Here is a 25,218-nt window from a genome sequence, read left to right on the forward strand (position 1 = left end):
TCCAAATTCCCATTCAGGCCTCAGTCCACTTCTTATTTGCCATAAACTCGAACGGCATTGTAGAGGCTCTCCATGTGTTGGAATAGCACCTTAGCATCGAACAAATTGGGGGAACCTCACTGTCGATTCGGCGAACCTCATTATGGATTTAGTCTGCATATAGTCATAATAGATTTTTTGAGACTTGAAAAGGTATCTCGAACCATAAACTTTCATTTCGACGAATTACTAATTGCCGGCCGAAGTGGCCGTGCGGTTAAAGGCGCTGCAGTCTGGAACCGCAAGACCGCTACGGTCGCAGGTTCGAATCCTGCCTCGGGCATGGATGTTTGTGATGTCGTTAGGTTAGTTAGGTTTAACTAGTTCTAAGTTCTAGGGGACTAATGACCTCAGCAGTTGAGTCCCATAGTGCTCAGAGCCATTTGAACCATTTTTTGAATTACTAATTGCAAATTTCATGATGAATATCTTGTGTGCATAACATCGCTTAATATTTGGAAACAGCATGAACATTTCAAATCTGTAATAGGTAAGGTAGTTGAAAGAATTTGTTGAAACTGTTTTCGGAAAGTGCACTGCATCTATGCAGGAAATCTCGTACAAGAAGCAAGAGCAACCGACTCAAGAGCACTGCACCACCATATGGTTTCCTTATCTAGCAGGCATAGCATTAGATATCAAATGAATTCATTGAAGCGCTGCAAGGATTGCAATAGGCCGGTAAGCCCATAAGAAATACTGTGCCACCCTGAATACCTCCAGGCCATAAATTTCATTCGAATAGATCACTGACACACAAGTCAATATTATCCATTTGTTTGCATCTCATAACTGGCGATCTTGGTAAAGCATTGAAGTACGCGCATCAAAACAATCGCGAGATCTAAACAGCGCAATGTAACTAATATCCCGCTATGCGGAAATGAACAGGCCAACGTCGCAACGGCAGCCAAGGATGACGTCAGATGAACGAAACAGCAGCCCTCGCCGCTGTATCAGAGCCAGCAGGGGGGCCTGCTGTACGGACGAATATATCGCGCTCACCCCTCCATATCTTTCAGACTGGACGGATTCGCAGCTGGCAACAACAGCCGTAGTGACGTCAGCGCGGGGGCAGCGGTTGCCGGGAGCTTACTTGACGTAACACGTTATCTGCCAGTCTGCCTTATCAAGGACCGCAGGAATTTTGCAAAGAGATGAACCTCGAGTTCATAGGCCCCATTGAGAGCTTTACCAGATCGTCAGCAGCGGCCGGAGGCTACGCAAACATATCTGCTCGCTCTAAACGCGCAAGGATTCAGAGCTCGGGCTATCTACTTAACACGCAATGGAAACTCTGAAAGATCTTACGCAAGTCAGAGGCACGGGGTTCTCGTTGAACCAGAAAAAGTCCTCAACAGTCACCGTGGGTAACAGCAGTGGGGTGCACCTGCGTTCTAACCAGGACACGTACGTGAAAGCTGTTGGCTTCTTGCTCTACCCGGAAATAACGCCGAAGTAAGGGAAGAGGACCACGCAACCACATCCCGTCTATGACAAGTGTCACGCAGCAAGAAAGAACTTTCAGATATGGACTTATCATCGGGTGACTGTAAATAGCAGGATGGTAATCCGGTTAGGTCCCATATTGTTTCCCCTTGCATTTTTGTCCCAGAAAGTGAAGGAGTATTGTTGTGTAGACGTCTTCCTGGAGCTATTAACCGTCGAGCGGCGCAATTATGTATAAACTGCGCCGACCACAAATAAGACTGTCTTGTACCATTCCATTGCTGTTTTACAATTACCCATACCTATTTCTTCTACACTCCTGGAAATGGAAAAAAGAACACATTGACACCGGTGTGTCAGACCCACCATACTTGCTCCGGACACTGCGAGAGGGCTGTACAAGCAATGATCACACGCACGGCACAGCGGACACACCAGGACCCGCGGTGTTGGCCGTCGAATGGCGCTAGCTGCGCAGCATTTGTGCACCGCCGCCGTCAGTGTCAGCCAGTTTGCCGTGGCATACGGAGCTCCATCGCAGTCTTTAACACTGGTAGCATGCCGCGACAGCGTGGACGTGAACCGTATGTGCAGTTGACGGACTTTGAGCGAGGGCGTATAGTGGGCATGCGGGAGGCCGGGTGGACGTACCGCCGAATTGCTCAACACGTGGGGCGTGAGGTCTCCACAGTACATCGATGTTGTCGCCAGTGGTCGGCGGAAGGTGCACGTGCCCGTCGACCTGGGACCGGACCGCAGCGACGCACGGATGCACGCCAAGACCGTAGGATCCTACGCAGTGCCGTAGGGGACCGCACCGCCACTTCCCAGCAAATTAGGGACACTGTTGCTCCTGGGGTATCGGCGAGGACCATTCGCAACCGTCTCCATGAAGCTGGGCTACGGTCCCGCACACCGTTAGGCCGTCTTCCGCTCACGCCCCAACATCGTGCAGCCCGCCTCCAGTGGTGTCGCGACAGGCGTGAATGGAGGGACGAATGGAGACGTGTCGTCTTCAGCGATGAGAGTCGCTTCTGCCTTGGTGCCAATGATGGTGGTATGCGTGTTTGGCGCCGTGCAGGTGAGCGCCACAATCAGGACTGCATACGACCGAGGCACACTGGGCCAACACCCGGCATCATGGTGTGGGGAGCGATCTCCTACACTGGCCGTACACCACTGGTGATCGTCGAGGGGACACTGAATAGTGCACGGTACATCCAAACCGTCATCGAACCCATCGTTCTACCATTCCTAGACCGGCAAGGGAACTTGCTGTTCCAACAGGACAATGCACGTCCGCATGTATCCCGTGCCACCCAACATGCTCTAGAAGGTGTAAGTCAACTACCCTGGCCAGCAAGATCTCCGGATCTGTCCCCCATTGAGCATGTTTGGGACTGGATGAAGCGTCGTCTCACGCGGTCTGCACGTCCAGGACTAACGCTGGTCCAACTGAGGCGCCAGGTGGAAATGGCATGGCAAGCCGTTCCACAGGACTACATCCAGCATCTCTACGATCGTCTCCATGGGAGAATAGCAGCCTGCATTGCTGCGAAAGGTGGATATACACTGTACTAGTGCCGACATTGTGCATGCTCTGTTGCCTGTGTCTATGTGCCTGTGGTTCTGTCAGTGTGATCATGTGATGTATCTGACCCCAGGAATGTGTCAATAAAGTTTCCCCTTCCTGGGACAATGAATTCACGGTGTTCTTATTTCAATTTCCAGGAGTGTATATTCGTTCAACTAACACTGTGATAAATTGTGTTGTTATACGTCCTAGTGAGCATCAGTAGTATTAAACAAACAGCGAGCTAGGTGAGAAAAAATTACGATCCGTACAAGAAAATGACACAGATTACGAGTTAGCAGCACAGTCCCACAAAGAGGCAGTTATCTAAGTGATAATCAGCAATCGAATAAGTGGTTGGCTTGGATCTGATGCACCGCGCTCTTTAATGCTTCCAGTGGGTCATTACCGTGGGATATCACTTGTATGTGGGAACAGAGTGATATAATGAATTTTATTTTGTTATTAAATTAAACAGTGCTTTTGCTCATTTAACGTAAGTTTATTTTATTGTTGTTTAAACTGAGATTAAACTGCGATTTAGATCAAACATATATACCTTGATAAAATAAAATATTGTTATTCTTTGCGCGCATACAAAATACGCCGCGCGTCCGCTCGTGCTACGAAAAACGAGCTTGCTTCTCGAGAGTCGCAAATGAGTAGAAAAACCGAACTCTTAAGTACAAATTTCTTTCCATATGTGTTGTACGGATATGAGACCTGGGCAATTACAAAGCCTTAACGTCAGAGAATATACTCCTTTGAATTATGGTGTTGGAGGAAATTCCTTAAGAGTTGCATGGACTGTAAAGAAAACGAATAGGTCCATATTAAGACAAATAAACCCAGGTTCCTCCTTGCAAGGTCTTGACACTGAAACAAAAACTGATCTACTGTGCACATCATCAAAAGACACATGGGAAAAGCCCTTAATAGTGGGTATCATCGAAGGCACAAGGAGAAGAGGACGGTATGTGATGAGATGGACTGATGACATCACAGGAGTAATGGATTCCAACGTGGGAAGTCTTCTGTAGATAATACACGGCAGAACTGGAGCGCTTTAGTTCATGGGGTCACGGGGAGTTGGAATCGACTAAGAGAGAGAGAGAGAGAGAGAGAGAGAGAGAGAGAGAGAGAGAGAGAGAGAGGGAGGGGGGAGGGAGGGAGGGAGAGCTTTACGGATCCCTTGTTGTACAGCATTGCGTGGAAGAAGCTGGGGAAACAACTGCCTCAAAAGAAAACACACTGATTAGAAGCATTGCACATTGCACGGAATGTTTGTTTTTGAGTGTGTGTGTGTGTGTGTGTGTGTAAGTATTAACAGCCCGTTAACAACTAGGTTACATAACACATTGATCCACTTCTAGGACTTGCGCAGAGTTCTTATATTGACTTCTATACTCTACAAACCACTACCTGGCATAGTGTGGTTTGTATTGTAACACGTACTAATGTTTTTTCTGTTTCTACTGACGGATGGACAGCGAGAAGAACTTTTCGGCCTCTGTGCGAGCTGCTGTTTGCCTAACTGTATCGCCTAGATTTCTGTGGGACTGATACCTAAGGAAATGATGATTATTCTATTACCAGTTTTTGGTCTGGAATTTTCGAAGCTAGTGCAAAATGTAGAGGACTACGAATCCGGATCACGAACAGCAGGTCTCACGATTACGTATTCCTTGCGTCGCTGTTTTGTAACACTGCTCTGTACGTGAGATCAAAGAAAATTCTTCTAGCTTTCACAGCGCAGTTACGCGGAAACTGGGAGTCCATTCAGCAATAGCGTCATGATTGGCTTTGATGGCAGCTATTAAGTCCGATGTTACTGGCTAACGGTTGCCGTATGTGCAACGGCCAACATGCGATAACGACTCAGCAATAAAGTTCGGTACGCAGTAGTCTGGCTTTATGGGTAACTCGCTAGTCGAACCTAAGTTTGGTGGTGATGGTTTGTACCACGTAATAAAGCAGAAGATATTACATTAGCTTGTTATTTGTTCAAGTACTCTACCTTGCCATCAAAGCAACAAGTGTGAGATGACAAAGGAATACTCGGAGCTGTTCTGCTCAATGCTGCAGGGATATTCCGCAGGGCCCTTCCTTACACACTGAAGTTCTAAGTGAGAGCGTGAAGTTAAGCTCCCAGGAGAACTGCACCACTAAGGTGGACAAGATTTGAAGCTGGAGGAAGGGGCTAACAGATCTGAAGTCTTATGTCGCATAGTGGCGGGCGTTAAAGCCTACAGATCTATACCAGTGTGAAAGTCTTTCAGCTAAGGAGCAAACGGCACATTTGTCGTTAACGACAGCTGTGGTATTACAGTATTTGTTTCAACCCGTTATGATTCTAAATAATCTGTCTTCCTTTTCTCTTATACAATTGCAGATAACTCGCAGTATATTCATATGTTGTGAACAGCTTAACGACTAAATTTGGCTTACATTTTAATTATTAAAGTAGGAAGTACGACACATGTTCCTTCGGAAGTTGGATGAAACTGGCGAAATTTATTCAGCGTACAGATAGCTAGCCATACTGCTATATTTCCCCTGAAATACGCATATACAAAATTCTTTTTAGGCTGGATGCAAATATGACAGCCAACCTCAGATAGGCTATATTACGACATAAACCTGTTTCACTTACTTAACACGTGTCATTTCTGTAGGCCAGAATCTTTTCTTAAGCAAGTTCATGGCCAATCCCTCCTTCGACCTTCCCTAATGCCCTGTCCCTAATGACCTCGAAGTCGAAAGGACGTTAAACTCTAAACATTCCTTCATACTTCTGGCTGTATGTAAACGACTGAAGCTGCCTTGATATCATGGGAAAAAAAGGTCGGAGTGAGCCATAACTTCCACTGAGAACGTACATAATATTTGTGTAACGGTATTGTGTATGAGTACACAAGTAATCATTCAGCTGGAGTCAGTCACATTACCCAAGGCCCTTATACGCAACAACACGATGCTGATTCGAAATTAACTGATCAAATTAACTGTCACAGTACATCAAGAGAGGCTTTGCTTTATCGATATGACTGTACTGGTGTTGCCAAAGCGAAATGTATACGAAACACAGCGACGGAAGTCTTACACGACATGTACTTGAATACTGCCTGAGAGAGTGAAACCAGCAATATTAAATACCTAACAACCATAGAATATTTATCCATAGCTTGTAGAAGTTAGATTAGAGGTAGCCAAGCAATCACTGTTACCATACTCTACTCGTGAATGAAACGAGAAACTACTACTGTAAGATACAAGTGGGGGAGATCGGTTTGTTGACTGAAGGGGAAATTTTTCTCGACAAAAATGGTTCAAATGGCTCTGAGCACTATGGGACTCAACTTCTGAGGTCATCAGTCCCCTAGAACTTAGAACTACTTAAACCTAACTAACCTAAGGACATCACACACATCCATGCCCGAGGCAGGATTCGAGCCTGCGACCGTAGCGGTCTCGCGGTTCCAGACTGTAGCGCCTAGAACCGCACGGCCACTCCGGCCGGCTTGTCTCCACAAATGTTTTTTTTTTCTTTCATATTATTGAAATGAAAGAGATGTTCAGTTTTGTCACTGTGGTAAGATGATCAGCCTGTCTGTGCGAGGGGGATTGACGGGTAGATTGGAGCGGCGTGTATTGAAGAAAAAACAAAAAAATCGGTTGTGAAGGAGACGTCAGGAACTGCAGGATGAATTTGCTCTCTGCAGTGGAGTGTATCCTGATTTGAAACTTCATGGCAGATTAAAACTCTGTGGCAGACTGGTGCAGAACACAATTCTAATCTGCCAAGAAGTTTCACGTCACTTATCGTCGAACCACTTCTTTTTAAATGATTTATTGTCCGATACAATAAAATATAATTTCAGCAGAAGACGGTCACTGATAATTCGACTATGACGGACTACAAATAGTAAAAAGATATGTCCTGTGCGCTGAAGGTAACAAGCAGTTTGTATGCAAAAGCACAGAACAGAAAACTAAATAAAAGAAACTTGAACGAATTTTACATTTTCTTTTGTAGTAAAAATGGACAGAATGGTTTCGTTTGGTATTGGCAGTATTACTACGTATTTCTTTAATTATTTTATTTTTAATAATTTTTTCATTTACTGCTGCTTTAAAACATTATGGTTCACAGTGCCTTTCGTATGCGAGAAAACGGGGTGATGTACATAATTTTATGTTACCTGATGATGACTGGCGGATTGAAAAAAAAAAAAAAAGTTCAAATGGCTCTGAGCACTATGGGACTTAACTTCTGAGGTCATTAGTCCCCTAGAACTTAGAACTACTTAAACCTAACTAACGTAAGGACATCACACACATCCATGCCCGAGGCAGGATTAGAACCTGCGACCGTAGCGATCGCGCGGTTTCAGACTGTAGCGCCTAGAACCGCTCGGCCACCCCGCCGGCAGGCAGAGTGAAACTAATAGTTAATGCATATCAACAGGTCTTAGTGATTCTGAATATCTTTTTTTCTCAAATATTTACAAGCTGTGGGGCACCACCTGTTCAAAATATATCGTCAGCAGCGCCTAAAAAGTGACTTAATACACCGCATTTCATCATCCCTGATTTGCAAGGCTCTGCAGCCATCCCGACTGCCTTGTCAGCAGTGAGCGGTTCCTCCACGGACGAGAGCTTACCCGGCGGTGAGGAACTGACAGCAGAGGGCGGCGGCCGAGGGCGCGGAGGCGGGCGCGGGAGGCGCCGCCACGTGCGAGTCGACGTCGAGCATGCCCATGAACCTGGCTGGTCGGCGGCCGCTAGCAGACTGCCCCGCAGGCGACGGCGCGCGCTTTTACTACCTGCCGGACGGAGCGCGCTCGAGACGTCACAGCACGTCACTTGCTGCCGCCTAACCCCTCCACTGCGCGGACCCCTCACGGAGTGCGCCAACGTGACCGCTACCGGCGGCTCGCGTAAACACACACGCGCGTCCGAAGAGCGTAGTGCCGAGTTTCGCAAAGCACAGCAGTGATATCGGCGAGTGTTACTTTACACTTTAGCACGAGCAGGGAATCCTGTTTACGCTCGTCATAATAATAATAATTATTGTTATCATTGGTCATTTCAAAGTACTTCCAGAAAATCTGTGAAAGCATGGAACTGTGAAAACAGTGGGTTAGTTTATAAGTAACTTTTTTGCTACCAGTCATGATGTTCTTTTACTTATTTTTCCCGAGCGGTTAAAGGCGCTACAGTCTGGAACCGCACGACCGCTACGGTCGTAGGTTCGAATCCTGCCTCGGGCATGGATGTGTGTGATGTCCTTAGGTTAGTTCGGTTTAAGTAGTTCTAAGTTCTAGGGGACTTATGACCACAGCAGTTGAGTCCCATAGTGCTCAGAGCCATTTGAACCATTTTTGAACTTATTTTTCGCACTGTGGGTTTCGGAAAATGATCCTCTCTGTGTGCTATGACATTTTTAGGTAATGTTTTTGAGTGTGAAATACTGCCTTGTTCTATTGACTCTACTGGAATGAATAAAAAACGCGCAATTTATATTTGGTTATCGATCTCTATATGTAGTTTGTGGCGAAATTTGGAAATACCCGTGCTTACAGTTTTCTTACGGTCCGTTCGTGCAGAGTCTCACATACGTTAACTATTACGCACAAGTTTCTGTGCACAGTATCCATCTAGAATAACTTACATAAACAGTTTCCACAGCTATCCTGAAAATGGCAATCACGCTGAAATAGGCCTACTGTAATAAAAGATATAATCGAACGTAGCAGCGTCTTGTTCTCATAGCGTAATACATAATGTGCCTATATGACATTCACGACGCAGTGGGCCCAGATCAGCACAAAGTTAAAAAGATGTTTTTAAGTGCAGTCGACAGAGATAATGTTATAGGTCTTCCACAGAGTACAACATACTTTTGTACACAGGGCATTTGTCTTAAGAATCCAGATCATAATTTGCTTGTATCTATTTTACAACGGTGCTTTAATTATGTGTCTTACCATTTTTATTTAAGTATACTGTCGAAGCATCTGAAGAAATTCACTGATTCACTTCAAGGTTTTTCGTTTAATATTTTATCTTCATGTTTTCTGTGATGTGAATATATCTCCATTTGTTCTAACTCATCCATTTTATCCCGTTTATTTAGTCAGTGGTGTTCTTCGACATTTGCTCTACTTTTCCACATGGTGTCCTGTATTATGTATCTGCCGTTTAACATGTGAGAGATTCTGCACAAATGGATCACACGAAAACTGTAAGTACAGGTTCTTCCAAATTTCGACGCTAATTGCTGGCCGGAGTGGCCGAGCGGTTCTAGGCGCTACAATCTGGAACCCCGCGACCGATACGGTCGCAGGTTCGAATCCTGCCTCGGGCATGAATGTGTGTGATGCCCTTAGGTTAGTTAGTTAGTTAGTTCTAGGGGACTGATGACCTCAGCAGTTAAGTCCCATAGTGCTCAGAGCCATTTGAACAATTTTTTTCGCCGCTAACTACATATAAAGATCGATAACCAACTCAAAATTGCGCGTTTTTTATTCATTGCAGTAAAGTAAACAGAACAAAGCAGAAACTCACACATCAAAAACATTACGTAAAAAGGGTGATGTGACAGAGAAAATCTCGCTTGAAAATGGGAATCATTTCCCGAAACGAGCCGTGTGAAATATAAATAAAAAAGTCGTGACTGGTAGCAGAAAAGTCGTTTATAAACAAAACCATTCCAGAAGATCGTAAAGATTTGCTGGGCAGGGGGTCATTAACAAGAGCACACTGCATTTCTGAAGTTATATAAATTTGCCACACTACCTGTTGCGGTTAAACCATCCTTCCATTTTATACTCTTCACTACTACGTACTTTTCGCTGCATAGTTATTCTCAAATGTAGTGTAGACGATTTGATCAAAAGTATCCGGACACCTATTAGTGGACGTTAATATAGGGTGTGTCCACCCTTCGGTTCTATGACGGCCTACCCTCTGTGGGGGACGCTTTAGAGGTGTTTAAATGTCTGTGAACCACTAACTGCTCATTACTCAAAAGGCGAAACCAAAGAAGACAGTGGTGTTGGAGCGAAATCGACAGTCTAACACCGGTGTTCTACTGGTGGGGACTCGGGGCAGGTTAGACGATTTCAAGAATGTTGTTGTCCACAAACTATTGCCTCTCAGCTGCTGCTTTATGACAGGGTGCACTGTCATGCTCATTAGTGATCGTCTCTGAACTGTTCCTGAACTCTGTACTGTATGCAGCACATACTGCATGTGTTCATATCCGCCCAAATTTAGCGTTTCCTTAAGCGCCGTAAGGGGACCACTTCCTAAACAAGAGAAACACGCTCCCCCCCCCCCCCCCCCAGCCGAGATCGCCTCCTCCGTACTCCACTGTTGGCACTACACGTCAGAGCAGGTAAAGTTCTCCGGGCATTCGCCACACCCAAACCATTCATCGTATGCAAAGCGCGATTTCTAGCTCTAGTGGCGTCGCACTTTACACCAGTTCAAGCGCAGCTCAGCACTGACTGCATAAATATGTGGCTTGTGAGGGGTGCTCATCCATCTTATCCCATTCTTTTTAACCGCCTACGCAAATTGTGAGACATCCGTTTTATTAGATCTTTCGTATATAGGTGAATAGTAATAATCGAAATTTTGTTCATAAAGGACAAACCAAGAATCTAAAACAATTCAGACCTGAAAAGCCACAGTGGACACGTCCTTTACTTTCATGTAGTCACATTGCGTGGTAGAGGGACGTTGCCACAACGTTCGTCTCCCGTGGTGTTGCCTGATCGTGGCCAAAACCAGATAAATTAATGATATTAAATGAAATGATATCACAAGCCGTAAGTTATGAAAAGGAAGTTTTCGTCGCCGGCCTCCACTTGATAGAATTTATTTCGATTACGTATACTGTGAAATTTGTATTTTATTTTCCAGTATTAATTAAAGAATGTGAGTAAATTATAAGCGTTTTGTTTGAAATCTGTCAAAGTACATTTGGCGTGATCCAAAGGACGTTTTTTGCGATATGCCACTGGTTATTATGGAGTCTTTACATCAAGAAATTGCGATCGCGCTGTCAAAAAATAGTTTTTATTTGCTCGTAGAGGCAGCTATACAAGGTATATTTTTAGGAATGCACTATTTATGGTTATACATCTCATTATCATCTTGTTGGGGCTGGAACCTCCGTTTGAAACTTTTCCGTGTTTGTCAAGTAAGTTATTTTCTTTTTATAAACACCTCATTCTGCAAACTATTTATTCTTTCACTTTTCACGCAAACATGTTTGGACGCCTATGTGTGAATCTCGTTCTGTATCTGAAATTGCATTAATTTTATAGATGTGATTGTAAAGATTGAGCTACTTTTATCTCATGCGGTATCTCCAGTGTTCATTCACAGAGACGAGATTTATGAAAAAACGCATATCGTCGCGCTCATGAGATACACGTGAAAGCATGTGATATATCTGTAAAGGAAGCCACACAAAAGGTGCTAGTGGCACCTGTGAAATAGTTACTGTTCCTCCAGAAACACAGTATGTATGGTTTATACAGTTTACTAATTTTAAGTCCATCGCCGCGTTATTCTGTCTGTGTGGAAGCTAATCTCTGGATCTACCGTAGCGATTTAATAAAGTTTTCGTTAATACACTGCGCTACACAATTAAAGGGTCGCTTTTTTGAAACCTCGTAATTGTCTCCCAATGCCGGACAGAAACTGAAATTTGACTCAAAGGAGTGTACAACTTTCCTCTGCAATGGCGCAAAAGCGTGGCGTCCTGCATCGTCACCCTCGGGTTCGGCGACACTTCAGACAGCAAGATATTGATACATGTAATATAGGGGCCAGAGCACAGAAGTTTATGAGAGTGGGCTAATGATGTCATATTAGCAAACAAATTTCACTATAAATCTGCCCAAGCCACCTAGGATGTGTCCCATGGTGAGGAGGCCGTCAGATTTTACTGCAACGCCCAGCGTTTAAATCACGCGGTTTTCTTAAAGGGTGACCGAGGCAAACATTTCAGGCACACCGCCGCTCGATATCGACAAGAATAACGCGCCGGTGCTGCTGTAGTGGCACGCAGAATCTAAGGGGTGTTGAAAGCGTTGCCTACCCTCAGGCGCCTAGGAATCGGTCAAGGGTTGCCTCCGTGCCGGTACATTTTCAAAGTCCTCAACAAAGTTGCACCGGTGACACTGAACGTGTTGCCGAACTGAGAATATTAGAGATACCCTTTGCTGTTTTATTCATGCACGTGTCAATGACATACCCCACATGTCCGTCATGATCAGGTAAAGAAGGCATGAAACATCCTTTGCTGCTCCAGACCACACTCAGATTTTGTCGAATACTTCTGAATGGTTTCTTGTGGTTCCATCCTGTATACCATAACAAGAATTGCTGTGTCAAAGGCTGTTGAGAATGTTGTTCTGCTACACGTTGCACAGTAAACTGTCTTTTTCAAACACCAGATTCTCGGATGTGTGAGTTGTCCGATGATGTATCATATGTGTTAGGTTGGAAACAGATCTGCTGACCGAGCAGGCCAAGGCAACATGTCGACACTCTGTGGAGCTTGTTGGGTAACAACAGCGGTAAATGGGCGAGCGTTATCCTGTTGGAAAACACCCCCTGGAATGCTGTTCAAAACGTCTAGGAATCAACGCCCTGAGAAAAGGGGTGATTTCACTGACGATTTTTACGCCACCTCCTGCGACCTTTTCACGTCGATTACAAACGGTGGTGAGTCTGAAAATTTTTTTTTTTCGTCCACCCATAACAAAACCGCAAGATTTCGCCGGGCACTGCGGTTCTGACCTCCATCACAGAGGTGTCAAATCAAGGGATGAAATGTGGGTAAGTGGGATGTGACGATCTTCCCGTCGTAAAACACGTCCAAGGTGTAGTGAAACTGGGTGCATCGTGATGTCATTAACCCTACTTACATGTCACAAGAACTTCTGATCTTTTTTTTCGCATGTGTGGACACCTTGCTGTTTGAAGCTTCGCCGAGCCCGAGATGACGTCACAGGGGGCCATGCTTTTCATCATTACAGAGGAAGGTTGAAGACTCCTTTGAGTCAAATTTCAAACTTCTGCTCAGGAACAGGAGAAAATTGAGGGGTTTCAAACACGTTACCCTTTGATTTTGTTGCGCCGTGTCGATAGACTGTTTAACAAGGAAGGTTTTTGTACACAGTTGCCGGCCGGAGTGGCCGAGCGGTTCTAGGCGCTTCAGTCTGGAACCGCGCGACCGCTACGGTCGCAGGTTCGAATCCTGCCTCGGGCATGGTTGTGTGTGATGTCCTTAGGATAGTTAATTTTAAGTAGTTCAAAGTTCTAGGGGACTGATGACCTCAGAAGTTAAGTCCCATAGTGCTCAGAGCCATTTGAACCATTTGCACACAGTTTATAAATATTTCGTGCCAACTGACTTAACTATGATGAATTACAGTTCCCTGCTGCTTTTTCTGTATGTGCTTGAAGTCTAATCTCAGGAAATATCATTGGGATATGGTTTTGACTGATTGATGAGGACGGTTGAGTACGTGATTTATTACCACTACATCGTCCAGTCGTAGATAGTACTAGTTGTGCGTCGGAGTAGGTCACTTTATACTCTCTCCCCGTCCGAACAGGTCTCGGAAGACCCAACGGTCTCTGACTGAAAAAAAAAATGGCAACACCAAAACTAACTGATGTACAGTAATAAAATTTTGGGAATACATTTTTCTAGGCAACATAGTTATTAACACTACAAGGTCACAGGTTAATGTATGCACGAGGTAAGCCATTGAAAATGCGAAATGCTGGTACGTTAATAACCGCTGCAATTGTCAGAATGTTGAATGCTAGAACGCAAACGTGAATTCATTGTATTGTATAGGTGCCGGATGTCTGTTTATGGGATGGAGTTCCATGCCTGTAACACTTGGTTGTTCAGTAAAGAGACGGTTAACGCTGTTTCTGTATGACGCTGGATTTGTCGTCCGATGATGTCTCATACGTGTTCGGTTGAAGACACGTCTGCTGACCGAGCAGGCCAAGGCAACATGTCGACACTCTGTAGAGCTTTTTGCGTAGCAACAGCGGTATATGCATGAGGGTTATCCTATTGGAAAACAGCCCCTGGAATGCTGTTCATGGATGGCAGCACAACAGGTCGAAACACAAGACTGACATGCAAATTTGTAGTCAGGGTGTGTGTAATAACCACGCGAGTACTCCTGCTGTAATACGAAATCACACCCCAGACCGTAACTCCAGTTGTACGTCCAGCGTGTCTAGCATGAAGACACGTGCCCGTCCGGTTAGCAGTGCCGTCTAACGCACTGCTTACCGGAAGGGAAGGCGTGCTGGCCCCCGGCACGAATACGCCCTGCGGATTGGTGTCGAGGTCCGGTGTGCCGGCAAGTCTGTGCATGGTTTTTAAGGCGGTTTTCCATCTGCCTTGACTAATGCGGGCTGGTTTCCCTCACTTCGCCTCAGTTATGCTATGTCGGTGATTGCTGCGCAAACATTTTCTCCACATAAGCGTACACAATAATTACTCTACCACGCACATATTTGGGTTACACTCGTCTGGTGTGAGATGTTCCCGGGGGGGGGGGGGGGGCGGGGGGGGGGCGGTCCACTGTCCACTTGGGGCCGAACGGCACAACGCTGGGTTCGGTGTGGGGCGGCGGTGGGGTGAGTGGACTGCTGTAGCCTGCTGTGGCATTGCGAATCACTGAGTGCTACGGCGGGGACGAAGCCTCTCCGTCGTTTCTAGATCCCCAGTTCCATGCAATACAATAAAGACAGGTTGGTTGCAGGCCCCCCGCTCGCCTTCTTCTAACCAACACACGGCCATCACTGGCACCGAGGCACAACCAGCTTCAACAGGAAACACAACAGACCTCCACCCTGCCTCGAATGAGCTCTCGCTTCAAACCATTGAGGTCGCAAATATTGGTGGTTAGGGATCAGTGGAATGTGTTGTGTTGGCAGAAGAGCCAACACCGTGTTACTAGTGGAGGCCGAAATGCACGCGTTTTAGCTCACGCAGGTTGGCGTGAGGAGGGAAGGACTATACTGACGTGAGGTCTGGAACATGACAAGAAATTAGAATTCAGAAAGCGGACATAATTAGTTTGATACTTAACTTTAATCCATTAATGATGAACGTCACTCTTGACGGTACATGATTCACAATATTATCTGTTCAGAATACATTCGTAGTAACTGAATATGGCGCCTTGCTAGGTCGTAGCAAATGACGTAGCTGAAGGCTATGCTAAACTGTCGTCTCTGCAAATGAGAGCTTATGTAGTCAGTGAACCATCGCTAGCAATGTCGGCTGTACAACTGGGGCGAGTGCTAGGGAGTGTCTCTAGACTAGACATGCCGTGTGGCGGCGCACGGTCTGCAATCACTGATAGTGGCGACACGCGGGTCCGACGTCTACAAACGGACCGCGGCCGATTTAAAGGCTACAACCTAGCAAGTGTGGTGTCTGGCGGTGACACCACAGAATGCACACTACAGGGCGTGTGGCTCGCAGTTGTCCTTGAGCTAATTGTTCGTTGTGTCACTGTGGTGTCAACTGCTGTTCAAATTGCTGCTGCAGACGCAGTGCGATGCGCCAGAGCCATGCACCGAATACGATGGTCTTCCCTTTTGGTAGTGCCGTTTGGCAGTCGGGAGCCCGGTCTTCTTGCAACCGTACATTCTAGTGACCACAGCTGGCAGCAGTCATGTAAAATGACTACATTTCTGTCAAGTCTCTCTGCAGTATCGCAGATGGAACATCCAGATTATCGTAGCCTTATTACACGACCACGTTCAAACAGCAACTCACCAAGTTCAATCTAAAGATTACTAACGCTCACGACCGTTACAGCACGTATTTAAAGCAAACCTGATTTGCATCCTCATAGCGGCGCTACTACCGCCACTCTTATGAGACTGGCACGAAATTTGAATAGACGTCATCTTTCTGATGCAGGAACACATCTGCCAACTTTCGTTTACGCCGTACAACTCCTTCCTGATGTTGGGATTTTTTTCTGCCGGTGTATTACGGAAAACTGGTTGAGAAGTAAGTGTGACTAGTGAAGCATAGCATTTTCCACAGTACTGACTGAGGGGTGACGAAACTCTGTAGTGTACAGCAGGTCCCTCGTGCAGACAACAGGTGCTGCGCCACGTCACACTGTGAAATCGATAGACAAAGTGGCACCTCGTTATTGTGACGTCATCCGTCATTGAGCGTGCCGGGGCGGGCTGCCATTGAGCTGCTAACAAGGCCGGTGCGGTGGGCAGCGGAGCGTCCTGTTGTCGTCAGCGGCCAGCGCACCGGATGAAAGCGCCCGCCGCACGGACACGCGCCGTGGCTGACGTAGCTCCAGCCAGCCAGCTGCCCACGCTATTCCTGGACGGCTCCAGCGCGGCACCGGTCGCGCGCCGTATCGCGCTCTGGAACGCTCTCCCCTATTTCTGGAAGCTGCCCGTGCTCATCTCTGGTGACACCAACGCAGGACTCGTCGTACTGCATGTCAAAACTTCCTCAAAGTCCCGGTAAAAATCACGTTCTATCCTTTCTTAACCGTATTGGGTAAAAACAGTCTTGGTTGCAATTTTAGTTCTTTACTTTTCAACGACGCGTTTCGCCTTATTTAGGCATCTTCAGGTTATCTTAATTTGGTATTTCTTAGAAGGATCCTTTAGTCAGTGTAACCAAAGGGCATCGTCGAATATATCAGGCCAACATCGCCTTCGTTCAACTCAGTAAAAACTTTTCTAGATGGACGCGAGTGACACCAAGGCCTGCATAACGCGTTCCCGTTCACAGGAGCGAGTAACAGAATAAGATGGGGACTGAGGTGTGTCCATCCTTCGCCTTTATGGTGGCTTGAACTCTGCTGGAGACACGTTCAATTACGTGTCTGGAGTAATGGCAGTCCGCTCTTCCTCAAGACCGGAAACCAGAGAACGTAGTGATGTTGCATGGAAGGGTCGAGAGCGAAGTCGACATTCTGAGTTATCCCAAAGGTTTTCCACTGGGTTTAGGTCGGGACTCTGGGATGCCAGTTCATTTCAGGAACGTTATTATCCAGAAACCAATGCCCTATGGACGCTGTTTTCTGGCAGAGTGCATTGTCATGCTGGTACAAGCACTCATAGTCTTCGAGCTGTTCCTCTACCGTACGCGGTACACAATGCCCCAAAATGTGCTCATATCCTTCGTCATTTAGCGTTTTCTTAAGGGTAGTAATGGTTGGTGATCATTCCCAACTCTTTCTGCATTTCGTAGCTAGTTTCTAACGCCATTACCGCCCTTTAAACAATTGCTTGGTCTAAGGACAATGTGATAAGCTTACAGTCGCTATCTGCCAGTCTTTCATGTATACCAAGAACAATGACAGCCCTATCACGGTACCTTGGGGCATGCCGGACGCTACCAATCATTTTGACACGGCATACTAGGTTCTGGCCGGCCAGAGTGGCCGAGCGGTCCAGGCGCTACAGTCTGGAACCTGCGACCGCTACGGTCGCAGGTTCGAATCCTGCCTCGGGCATTGATGTGTGTGATTACCTTAGGTTAGTTAGGTTTAAGTAGTTCTAAGTTCTAGGGGACTGATGACCTCAGAAGTTAAGTCCCATAGTGCTCAGAGCCATTTCTGTGTGCTAGCAAACACTCAGGCCAGTAGTGTTTCTCTTCAGATATTCCACACGAGCGTATTTTGTTTACTATGCAACGGAGCGGAACTGTATCGAAGGCTTCCCGGAAGTTAAGAAACACGGCCTCAGCTTAAGCTCTGCTAACCACTGCCTTACGATCTCACCAACAAACATAACAAGCAGCTTTTCTCACTACCGTTGCCTGTGGAAACCATGTTGATCCATACGTTGTTCGGTCTCAAGAGAAGTCACAATATGCGAGCTCCTATTACAACAGGAGCAGGAGATAATGGCGGTGTACTCCTAGGCGAATTACAACGATGAGTGGCACAGCAGCAGTGGAAAGAATATTATTTGTAAAAGATGGTGCTAAAGTGGACAGCGCGATGCTAAAATGTTACAATGCGTCATAAATTACAGACTGGAATGTACCGTAAAAGGAGAGAGACCGAATGTAGGTGAAGGGAAGAGGTGAGCAATTAGTGCTCAGTAGTGCATGGGCTGGAAAGGACGCCCAGCTTATCATTGAGGTCATTAAAGGCAGAGACCTATCTCTTCTGGATTAAAATAAGGAAGGAACATTGTAATAGCGTTTTCGGACAAACAGTGCAATTGGTTTTAAATGGCTCTGAGCACTGTGCGACTTAACTTTTGAGGTCATCAGTCGCCTAGAACTTAGAACTACTTAAACCTAACTAACCTAAGGACATCACAAACATCCATGCCCGAGACAGGATTCGAACCTGCGACCGTAGCGGTCGCTCGGTTCCAGACTATAGCGCCTAGAACAGTGTAATTATGGTCGTACAGGAACGCATCCCACTCAGGGAGCATGCAGTGTGTATCTACACTGCTGACCATTAAAATTGCTACACCACGAAGATGACGCGCTACAGACGCGAAATTTAAAAGACAGGAAGAACATGCTGTGATATGCAAATGATTAGCTTTTCAGAGCATTCACACAAGGTTGGCGCCGGTGGCGACTCTTACAACGCGCTGACATGAGGAAAGTTTCCAACCGATTTCTCATACACAAACAGAAGCTGACCGGCGTTGCCTGGTGAAACGCTGTTGTGATGCCTCGTCTAAGGAGGAGAAATGCGTACCATCACGTTTCCTACTTTGATAAAGGTCGGATTGTAGCCTATCGCGATTGCGGTTTTCGTATCGCGACATTGGTTCTCGCGTTGGTCGAGATCCAATGGCTGTTAGCAGAATATGGAATCGGTGGGTTCAGAAGGGTAATACGGAACGCCTTGCTGGATCCCAACGGCCTCGTATCACTAGCAGTCGAGGTGACAGGCATCTTATCCGCATGGCTGTAACGGGTCGTGCAGCCTCATCTCGATTCCTGAGTCAACAGATGGGGACGTTTGCAAGACAACAACCATCTGCACGAACAGTTAGACGACGTTTGCAGCAGCATGGAATATCAGCTAAGACACTATGGCTGCGGTTACCCTTGACGCTGCATCACAGAGCATCACAGGCAGGAGCGCCTGCGATGGTGTACTCAACGCCGAACCTGGGTGCACGAATGGCAAAACGTCATTTTTTCGAATGAATCCAGGTTCTGTTTACAGCATCATGATGGTCGCATCCGTGTTTGGCAACATTGCGGTGAATGCACATTGGAAGCGTGTATTCGTCATAGCCGTACTGGCGTATCACCGGGCGTGATGGTATGGGGTGCCATTGGTTACACGTCTCGGTCACCTCTTGTTCGCATTGACGGCACTTTGAACAGTGGACGTTACATTTCAGATGTGTTACGACCCTTGGCCCTACCCTTCATTCGATTCCTGCGAAACCCTACATTGCAGCAGGATAATGCACGACCGAATGTTACGGGCCTTTCTCGATGCAGAAAATGTTCAACTGCTGCCCTGGCCAGCACGTTCTCCAGATCTCTCACCAATTGATAACGTCTGGTCAATAGTGGCCGAGCAACTGGCTCGTCACAATACGCCAGTCACTACTCTTGATGAACTGTGGTATCGTGTTGAAGCTGCATAGGCAGCTGTACCTGTACACGTCATCCAAGCTCTGTTTGACTCAATGCCCAGGCGTATCAAGGCCGTTATTACGGCCAGAGGTGGTTGTTCTGGGTATTGATTTCTCAGGATCTATGCATCCAAATTGCGTGAAAATGTAATCACATGTCAGTTCTAGTATAATATATTTGTCCAATGAACACCCGTTTATTGTCTGCATTTCTTCTTGGTGTAGCAGTTTTAATGGTCAGTAGCGTAATAATGCATTGGGCCAGGAGGCAGCTTTCATGACCGACCCATTGTACTAACAACATAATTCATCTCGCGTCCTTTTACAGTGGTAGGTCCATCTCTCAGGACATTAGTGGTGAATTCCGAATTACACAACGGTGTACGGATACTTTTGATCAGATAGTGTGGACTCAAAACAAAGCCAAATTTTAATCTTTTGTTCAGCCAATAGCAAAGGACTATTGAGGTGGAACAGTGACTGACTCTCTTTCCAGGGGGAGAAACGTTCATGTTCCTTTCTAGTAGTTGCTATTTAAATGTTCAAATGTGTGTGAATTCCTAAGGGACCAAACTGCTGAGGTCATCGGTCCCTATACTTGCTAACTACTTAAGCCAACTTATGCTAAGAACAACACTCACACACCCATGCCCGAGGGAGGACTCGAACTTCCGGCGGGAGGGCCGCGCAATCCGTGATATGCACCTCAAACCGCGCGGCTACTCCGCGCAGCAGTTGGTATTTAGGTTGTCTGTAGTTTTGCTATCACCAATATCAGAAAAGTTGCAGCAAAGTCTGTAAGTTCTCCTCGAGTAACTGGACTCTTTGCCTGGTGACCTCTGTGTTGACGGGAACAACAAAGAAAAATAATTCTGTCGCAATCACATGAACTCACAGCCGCTTCCGGAAATATGACGGTGAACTCAGAAGAATAATACGATAAGAGCTCGTTTTTTTATGAGTGTGCTTGGGTACTTGGTTCTACCAGACAAAACAGAGAACAGGAAGGAGTATCCCGCAGTGCCTGCATGGCTCGGAGGACAAGGTTAGAGGCGCCTGCGGCGAACAATAGTGTGTCGCCGCGAGGACTCCTTTGTTCGCGCTCAGAAACACACACAGCACACATGCGAGATGAGCGCGCCAGACAATGACTCTGCGGCAGACGGAAGCCTTTACTTCCACAACGGTACGGCGACAGTGCGCCTTTGTGACCGGTGGCAGCAGCCACTGAGAGACCGAGGAATTTCTACCCGTTAGGGCGAAACAAAGCAAGCTTGTTTAGCAGTCGTAGAATGAAACAAATGAGATTCGAGCCCACACAGAGGGCTATCATCAATCGTTCTTCCCGCGAACCATTCGGGACTGGAATAGAAAAAGGGGGAGGAGTGACAGTGGTACACAAGATACCCTCCGCCACACACCGCGCGGTTGTTTACGGAGTGTAGATGTAGCTCTAGATGTAGATGTAGACAGCGTAGATGTAGATTGCGAGTCCAGTGCCTAGAGCACCGCAGCGCTGCTCGCGCATTCGTATGGGAGTACACCGTTTCGCTAATATGTCATCGCACGGGTGGGATGTGCAAAGGCTCATCGCAAGCACACATACATAGCTACCTGAAAATCTTGCAGCAATAGTCGAATTTTATTTTAGATACTGTCTGTTCCGACCAGACAATGGGGGGAGGGGGGCTGAGTTACAACATTCTGGGTCGCAGATGCCCTGTGCAAATGGCCAAAATCTATGTACAAAATGTGGATTTTCGTTGCACTACCGATTGGAATTACTGAAGTCTTCGTCATTATCGTCATGAGTATTGCGCACTGGGTATCTAGGTTAGGCCTCAGTGGCGATATTTTGCCAATGTCTTCCTCTGTCGTCTGGATGATGAAATCTAACGGATTGGAAAAGGGCACAGGTCATCCCCGTTTTCAAGAAGGGACGTCGAAAAGATGTGCAGAACTATAAACCTATATCTCTAACATCTATCAGTTGTAGAATCTTGGAACACGTATTATGTTCGAGTATAATGACTTTTCTGGAGATTAGAAATCTACTCTGTAGGAATCAGCATGGGTTTCGAAAAGGACGATCGTGTGAAACCCAGCTCGCGCTATTCGTCCACTAGACTCAGAGGGCCATAGACACGGGTTCCCAGGTGGGTGCCGTGTTTCTTGACTTCCGCAAGGCGTTCGATACAGTTCCCCACAGTCGTTTAATGAACAAAGTAAGAGCATGTGGACTATCAGACCAATTGTGTGACTGGATTGAAGAGTTCCTAGATAACAGAATGCAGCATGTCATTCTCAGTGGAGAGAAGTCTTCCGAAGTAAGAGTGATTTCAGGTGTGCCGCAGGGGAGTGTCGTAGGACCGTTTCTATTCACAATATACGTAAATGACCTTGTGGATGGCATCGGAAGTTCACTGAGGCTTTTTGCGGTTGATGCTGTGGTGTATCGAGAGTTTGTAAAAATGGAAAATTGTACTGAATTGCAGGAGGATCGGCAACGAATTGACGCATGGTGCAGGGAATGGCAATTGAGTCTCAATGTAGACAAGTGTAGTGTGCTGCGAAAACATAGAAAGAATGATCCTTTATCATTTAGCTACAATATAGCAGGTCAGCAACTGGAAGCAGTTAATTCCATAAATTATCTGGGATTAGGCATTAGGAGTGATTTAAATTGGAATGATCATATAAAGTTGATCGTCGGCAAAGCAGATGGCAGGCTGAGATTAATTGGAAGAATCATAAGGAAATGCAATCCGAAAACAAAGGAAGTAGGTTACAGCACACTTGTTCGCCCACTGCTTGAATACTGCTCACCAGTGTGGGATCCGTACCAGATAGGGTTGATAGAAGAGATAGAGAAGATCCAACAGAGAGCAGCGCGCTTAGTTACAGGCTCATTTAGTAACCGCGAAAGCGTTATGGAGATGATAGATAAACTCCAGTGGAAGACTCTGCAGGAGACACGCTCAGTAGCTCGGTACGGGCTTTTGTTGAAGTTTCGAGAACATACCTTCACCGAGGAGTCAAGCAGTATATTGCTGCCTTCTACGTATATCTCGCGAAGAGACCATGAGGATAAAATCAGAGAGACTAGAGCCCAGACAGAGGCATACCGACAATCTTTCTTTCCACGAACAATACGAGACTGGAATAGAAGGGAGAACCGACAGAGGCACTCAAAGTACCCTCCGCCACACACCGTCAGGTGACTTGCGGAGTATGGATGTAGATGTAGATGTAGATGAACTGTGCACATGGCGAAAAGCGATGTACAAAATGTGGATTTTCGTTGCACTACCGATTGGAATCACTAAAGGCTTCGTCATTATCGTCATGAGTATTGCGCCCTGGTATCTAGCTTAGGCCTCAGTGGCGATGTTTTGCCAATGTCTTCCTCTGTCGTCTGGATGATGAATTCTAACGGAAACGTGGATTACTGCCACCATATCTAGTGCTATGTTAGTTTCGCTACTTTAATTTTTGAGGCTTATATGACAGCTTGTCATCGATGCTTGCACTGCATCTTATCCGATGAACTTAAAACTTTACTGGGGCGCTAAAAAGTGCAGTACTAAGTGCCGTGCTAAGAATTTAAGCCCAAAATGGACAGGGTAGCCGGAAGAAACGGAGTGTAAGACTTTCGAAGCATCCAAGGGTTCAAATCATTTAGGGAAACGACAGAAAATATAAATCAAAATTTGAATCCCCACCACTAGCGAATGCTCCATGCGTCACCTCCTGTGTCCACATTTGAGAGCCCCCCCCCCTCCCCGCTCCTCCCCTTATATCGAGGCAGTTACACTGAAATGTGTCACCTATGAAGTCATAGAGCAAAGCTCAACTCGTGACTTCCTCTTTCGCGAGGATATTTGACGTTGTGTGGGAAGGATAGTCGCGTGGCTGACAGTGCGGTGTTCCCGGCAGTAGAAATAACTGTGCTCTGGATGAGTGCAGGAGGCAGGCAGGGGTACAGGCAGTAGGCGCTGACCTTTAAGGCTGCGAGCGAAAGGTCACCCAGTGCGCGATTTACCCCTTGCTCAACTGTTTTTGACAACAGCGCGTTCATTCACTACTCCCACGACCAATGTTTCCAATTTCAGTTAGGTGAGGGAAAGAGAGAGAGAGAGAGAGAGAGAGAGAGAGAGAGAGAGACAGAGGAAGCTCTGAAGCCGATGTTACTCTGTTAAAATTCCGTGCTCCTGACCATCGCTTCGCATCGAACGGATGGGATTACTTTATATACGTGCTGCTCAAATTTCGTCGAACTTAGGTAGTTATTCGAGTTATGAGGGGCGATTAAAAGGGTTCCTTTCGAGGGCGTTGATGCAGCTTATATGCAACCCATTGCGACTCCGATGCTGATATATAAGCACCGACAAGTACACAACGGGTTAACGTGGCCTTCTAACGGACTGAGAGAGGTTGATCCGTGAGAGGTGATCCGTGTGACTTGCGTTCGGGAGGACGACGGTTCAAATCTGCGTCCGGCCACCCAGATTTAGGTTTTCCGTGATTTCCCTAAATCCTTTAAGGCAAATGGCCAGTTGGTTCCTTTGAAAGGCCAAGGCCGTTTTACTGCTCCATCCTTCCCCAATCCGAGCTTGGGCTCCGTCTCTAATGACCTCGTTGCCGACGGTATGTTAAACACTGATCTCCTCTTCCAACTCTGTCAGATCGTACTCTGAGAATGCTGTCGTATGCGCGAAGCAATTGCAGAAAGACTTGGATAACTTTTCACTTGGTGCAATGAATGGAAGATCTATTTACAAGTGGATAAATATCAGGTAACAGCCATAGTAAAAACAAACAATTCTGTATTATCTGCTATGTCCTCCAGAAAATACGGGACAAGGCCTACATAGAAGAGTGTCGAGCTGCCTACGATTCAGGCGCAACTTAGTTAAGGCTAAGCTACAAAGAGAGCACACACGACAAGAGCTATGTTATGCACACAAACATTTCCCAACTGGACATACATCTAATAAACGTGCGCATAAGCAGAGAGATGCATCCACTCAGTCATTACCACAGGGCAGTGCCTCAAGACATGCATATACGAGGCCTGTTCAGAACGTAAGCTCCGATTGATTGCCAAATTGAAACCACAGTGAACATCTGAAATGTTTTACTTGTAACAATTAGCTACACCTTTCAGCTACTTCTCTACGTAGTCGCCGTTCTGACTTAGACTTTTGTCATAGCGTTGTACCAACTTTTCAATAGCCTCATCATAGAAGGCAGCCGCCAGTGCTTTCCGCCAATTCTCCACGCTGGCCTACACCTCGTTGTCTGTGTCAAAATGTTGTCTTCAAAGACAGCGGTTCATGTGACCAGAGATGAAACTCAGGGGGAGACAGTTGCGGACTGTATTGTGGGTAATCTCACATTTCCATTTGAAAACGATGCAGGAGCATCTTCATTGCCCCTGCAGAATGCGGCTGAGAATTGTCTTGAAGAAGAAACAGCACGAC

At 46.4% G+C, this 25,218-nt stretch overlaps 1 protein-coding gene across 5 annotated transcripts in view; it reads right to left on the bottom strand.

The window, feature by feature from the left end:
* Window positions 1-25,218, bottom strand: part of LOC126259776 (nocturnin) — a 419,155-nt gene that overhangs the window by 35,009 nt on the left and 358,928 nt on the right. Inside the window, exon 1 of one of the 5 annotated variants that reach the window (XM_049956783.1) lies at window positions 7,726-7,848. The exons of the other annotated variants lie outside the window; for them this stretch is intronic. Coding sequence (XP_049812740.1) covers window positions 7,726-7,823 — 98 coding nt within the window. The 5' untranslated portion in view covers window positions 7,824-7,848. Of the gene's footprint in view, window positions 1-7,725; window positions 7,849-25,218 lie in introns of those variants that run through there. 5 annotated transcript variants of the gene reach the window in all.

The sequence above is a fragment of the Schistocerca nitens genome, chromosome 5 (genome assembly GCF_023898315.1).
Source record: "Schistocerca nitens isolate TAMUIC-IGC-003100 chromosome 5, iqSchNite1.1, whole genome shotgun sequence".
Taxonomy (NCBI): Eukaryota; Metazoa; Arthropoda; class Insecta; order Orthoptera; family Acrididae; genus Schistocerca; species Schistocerca nitens.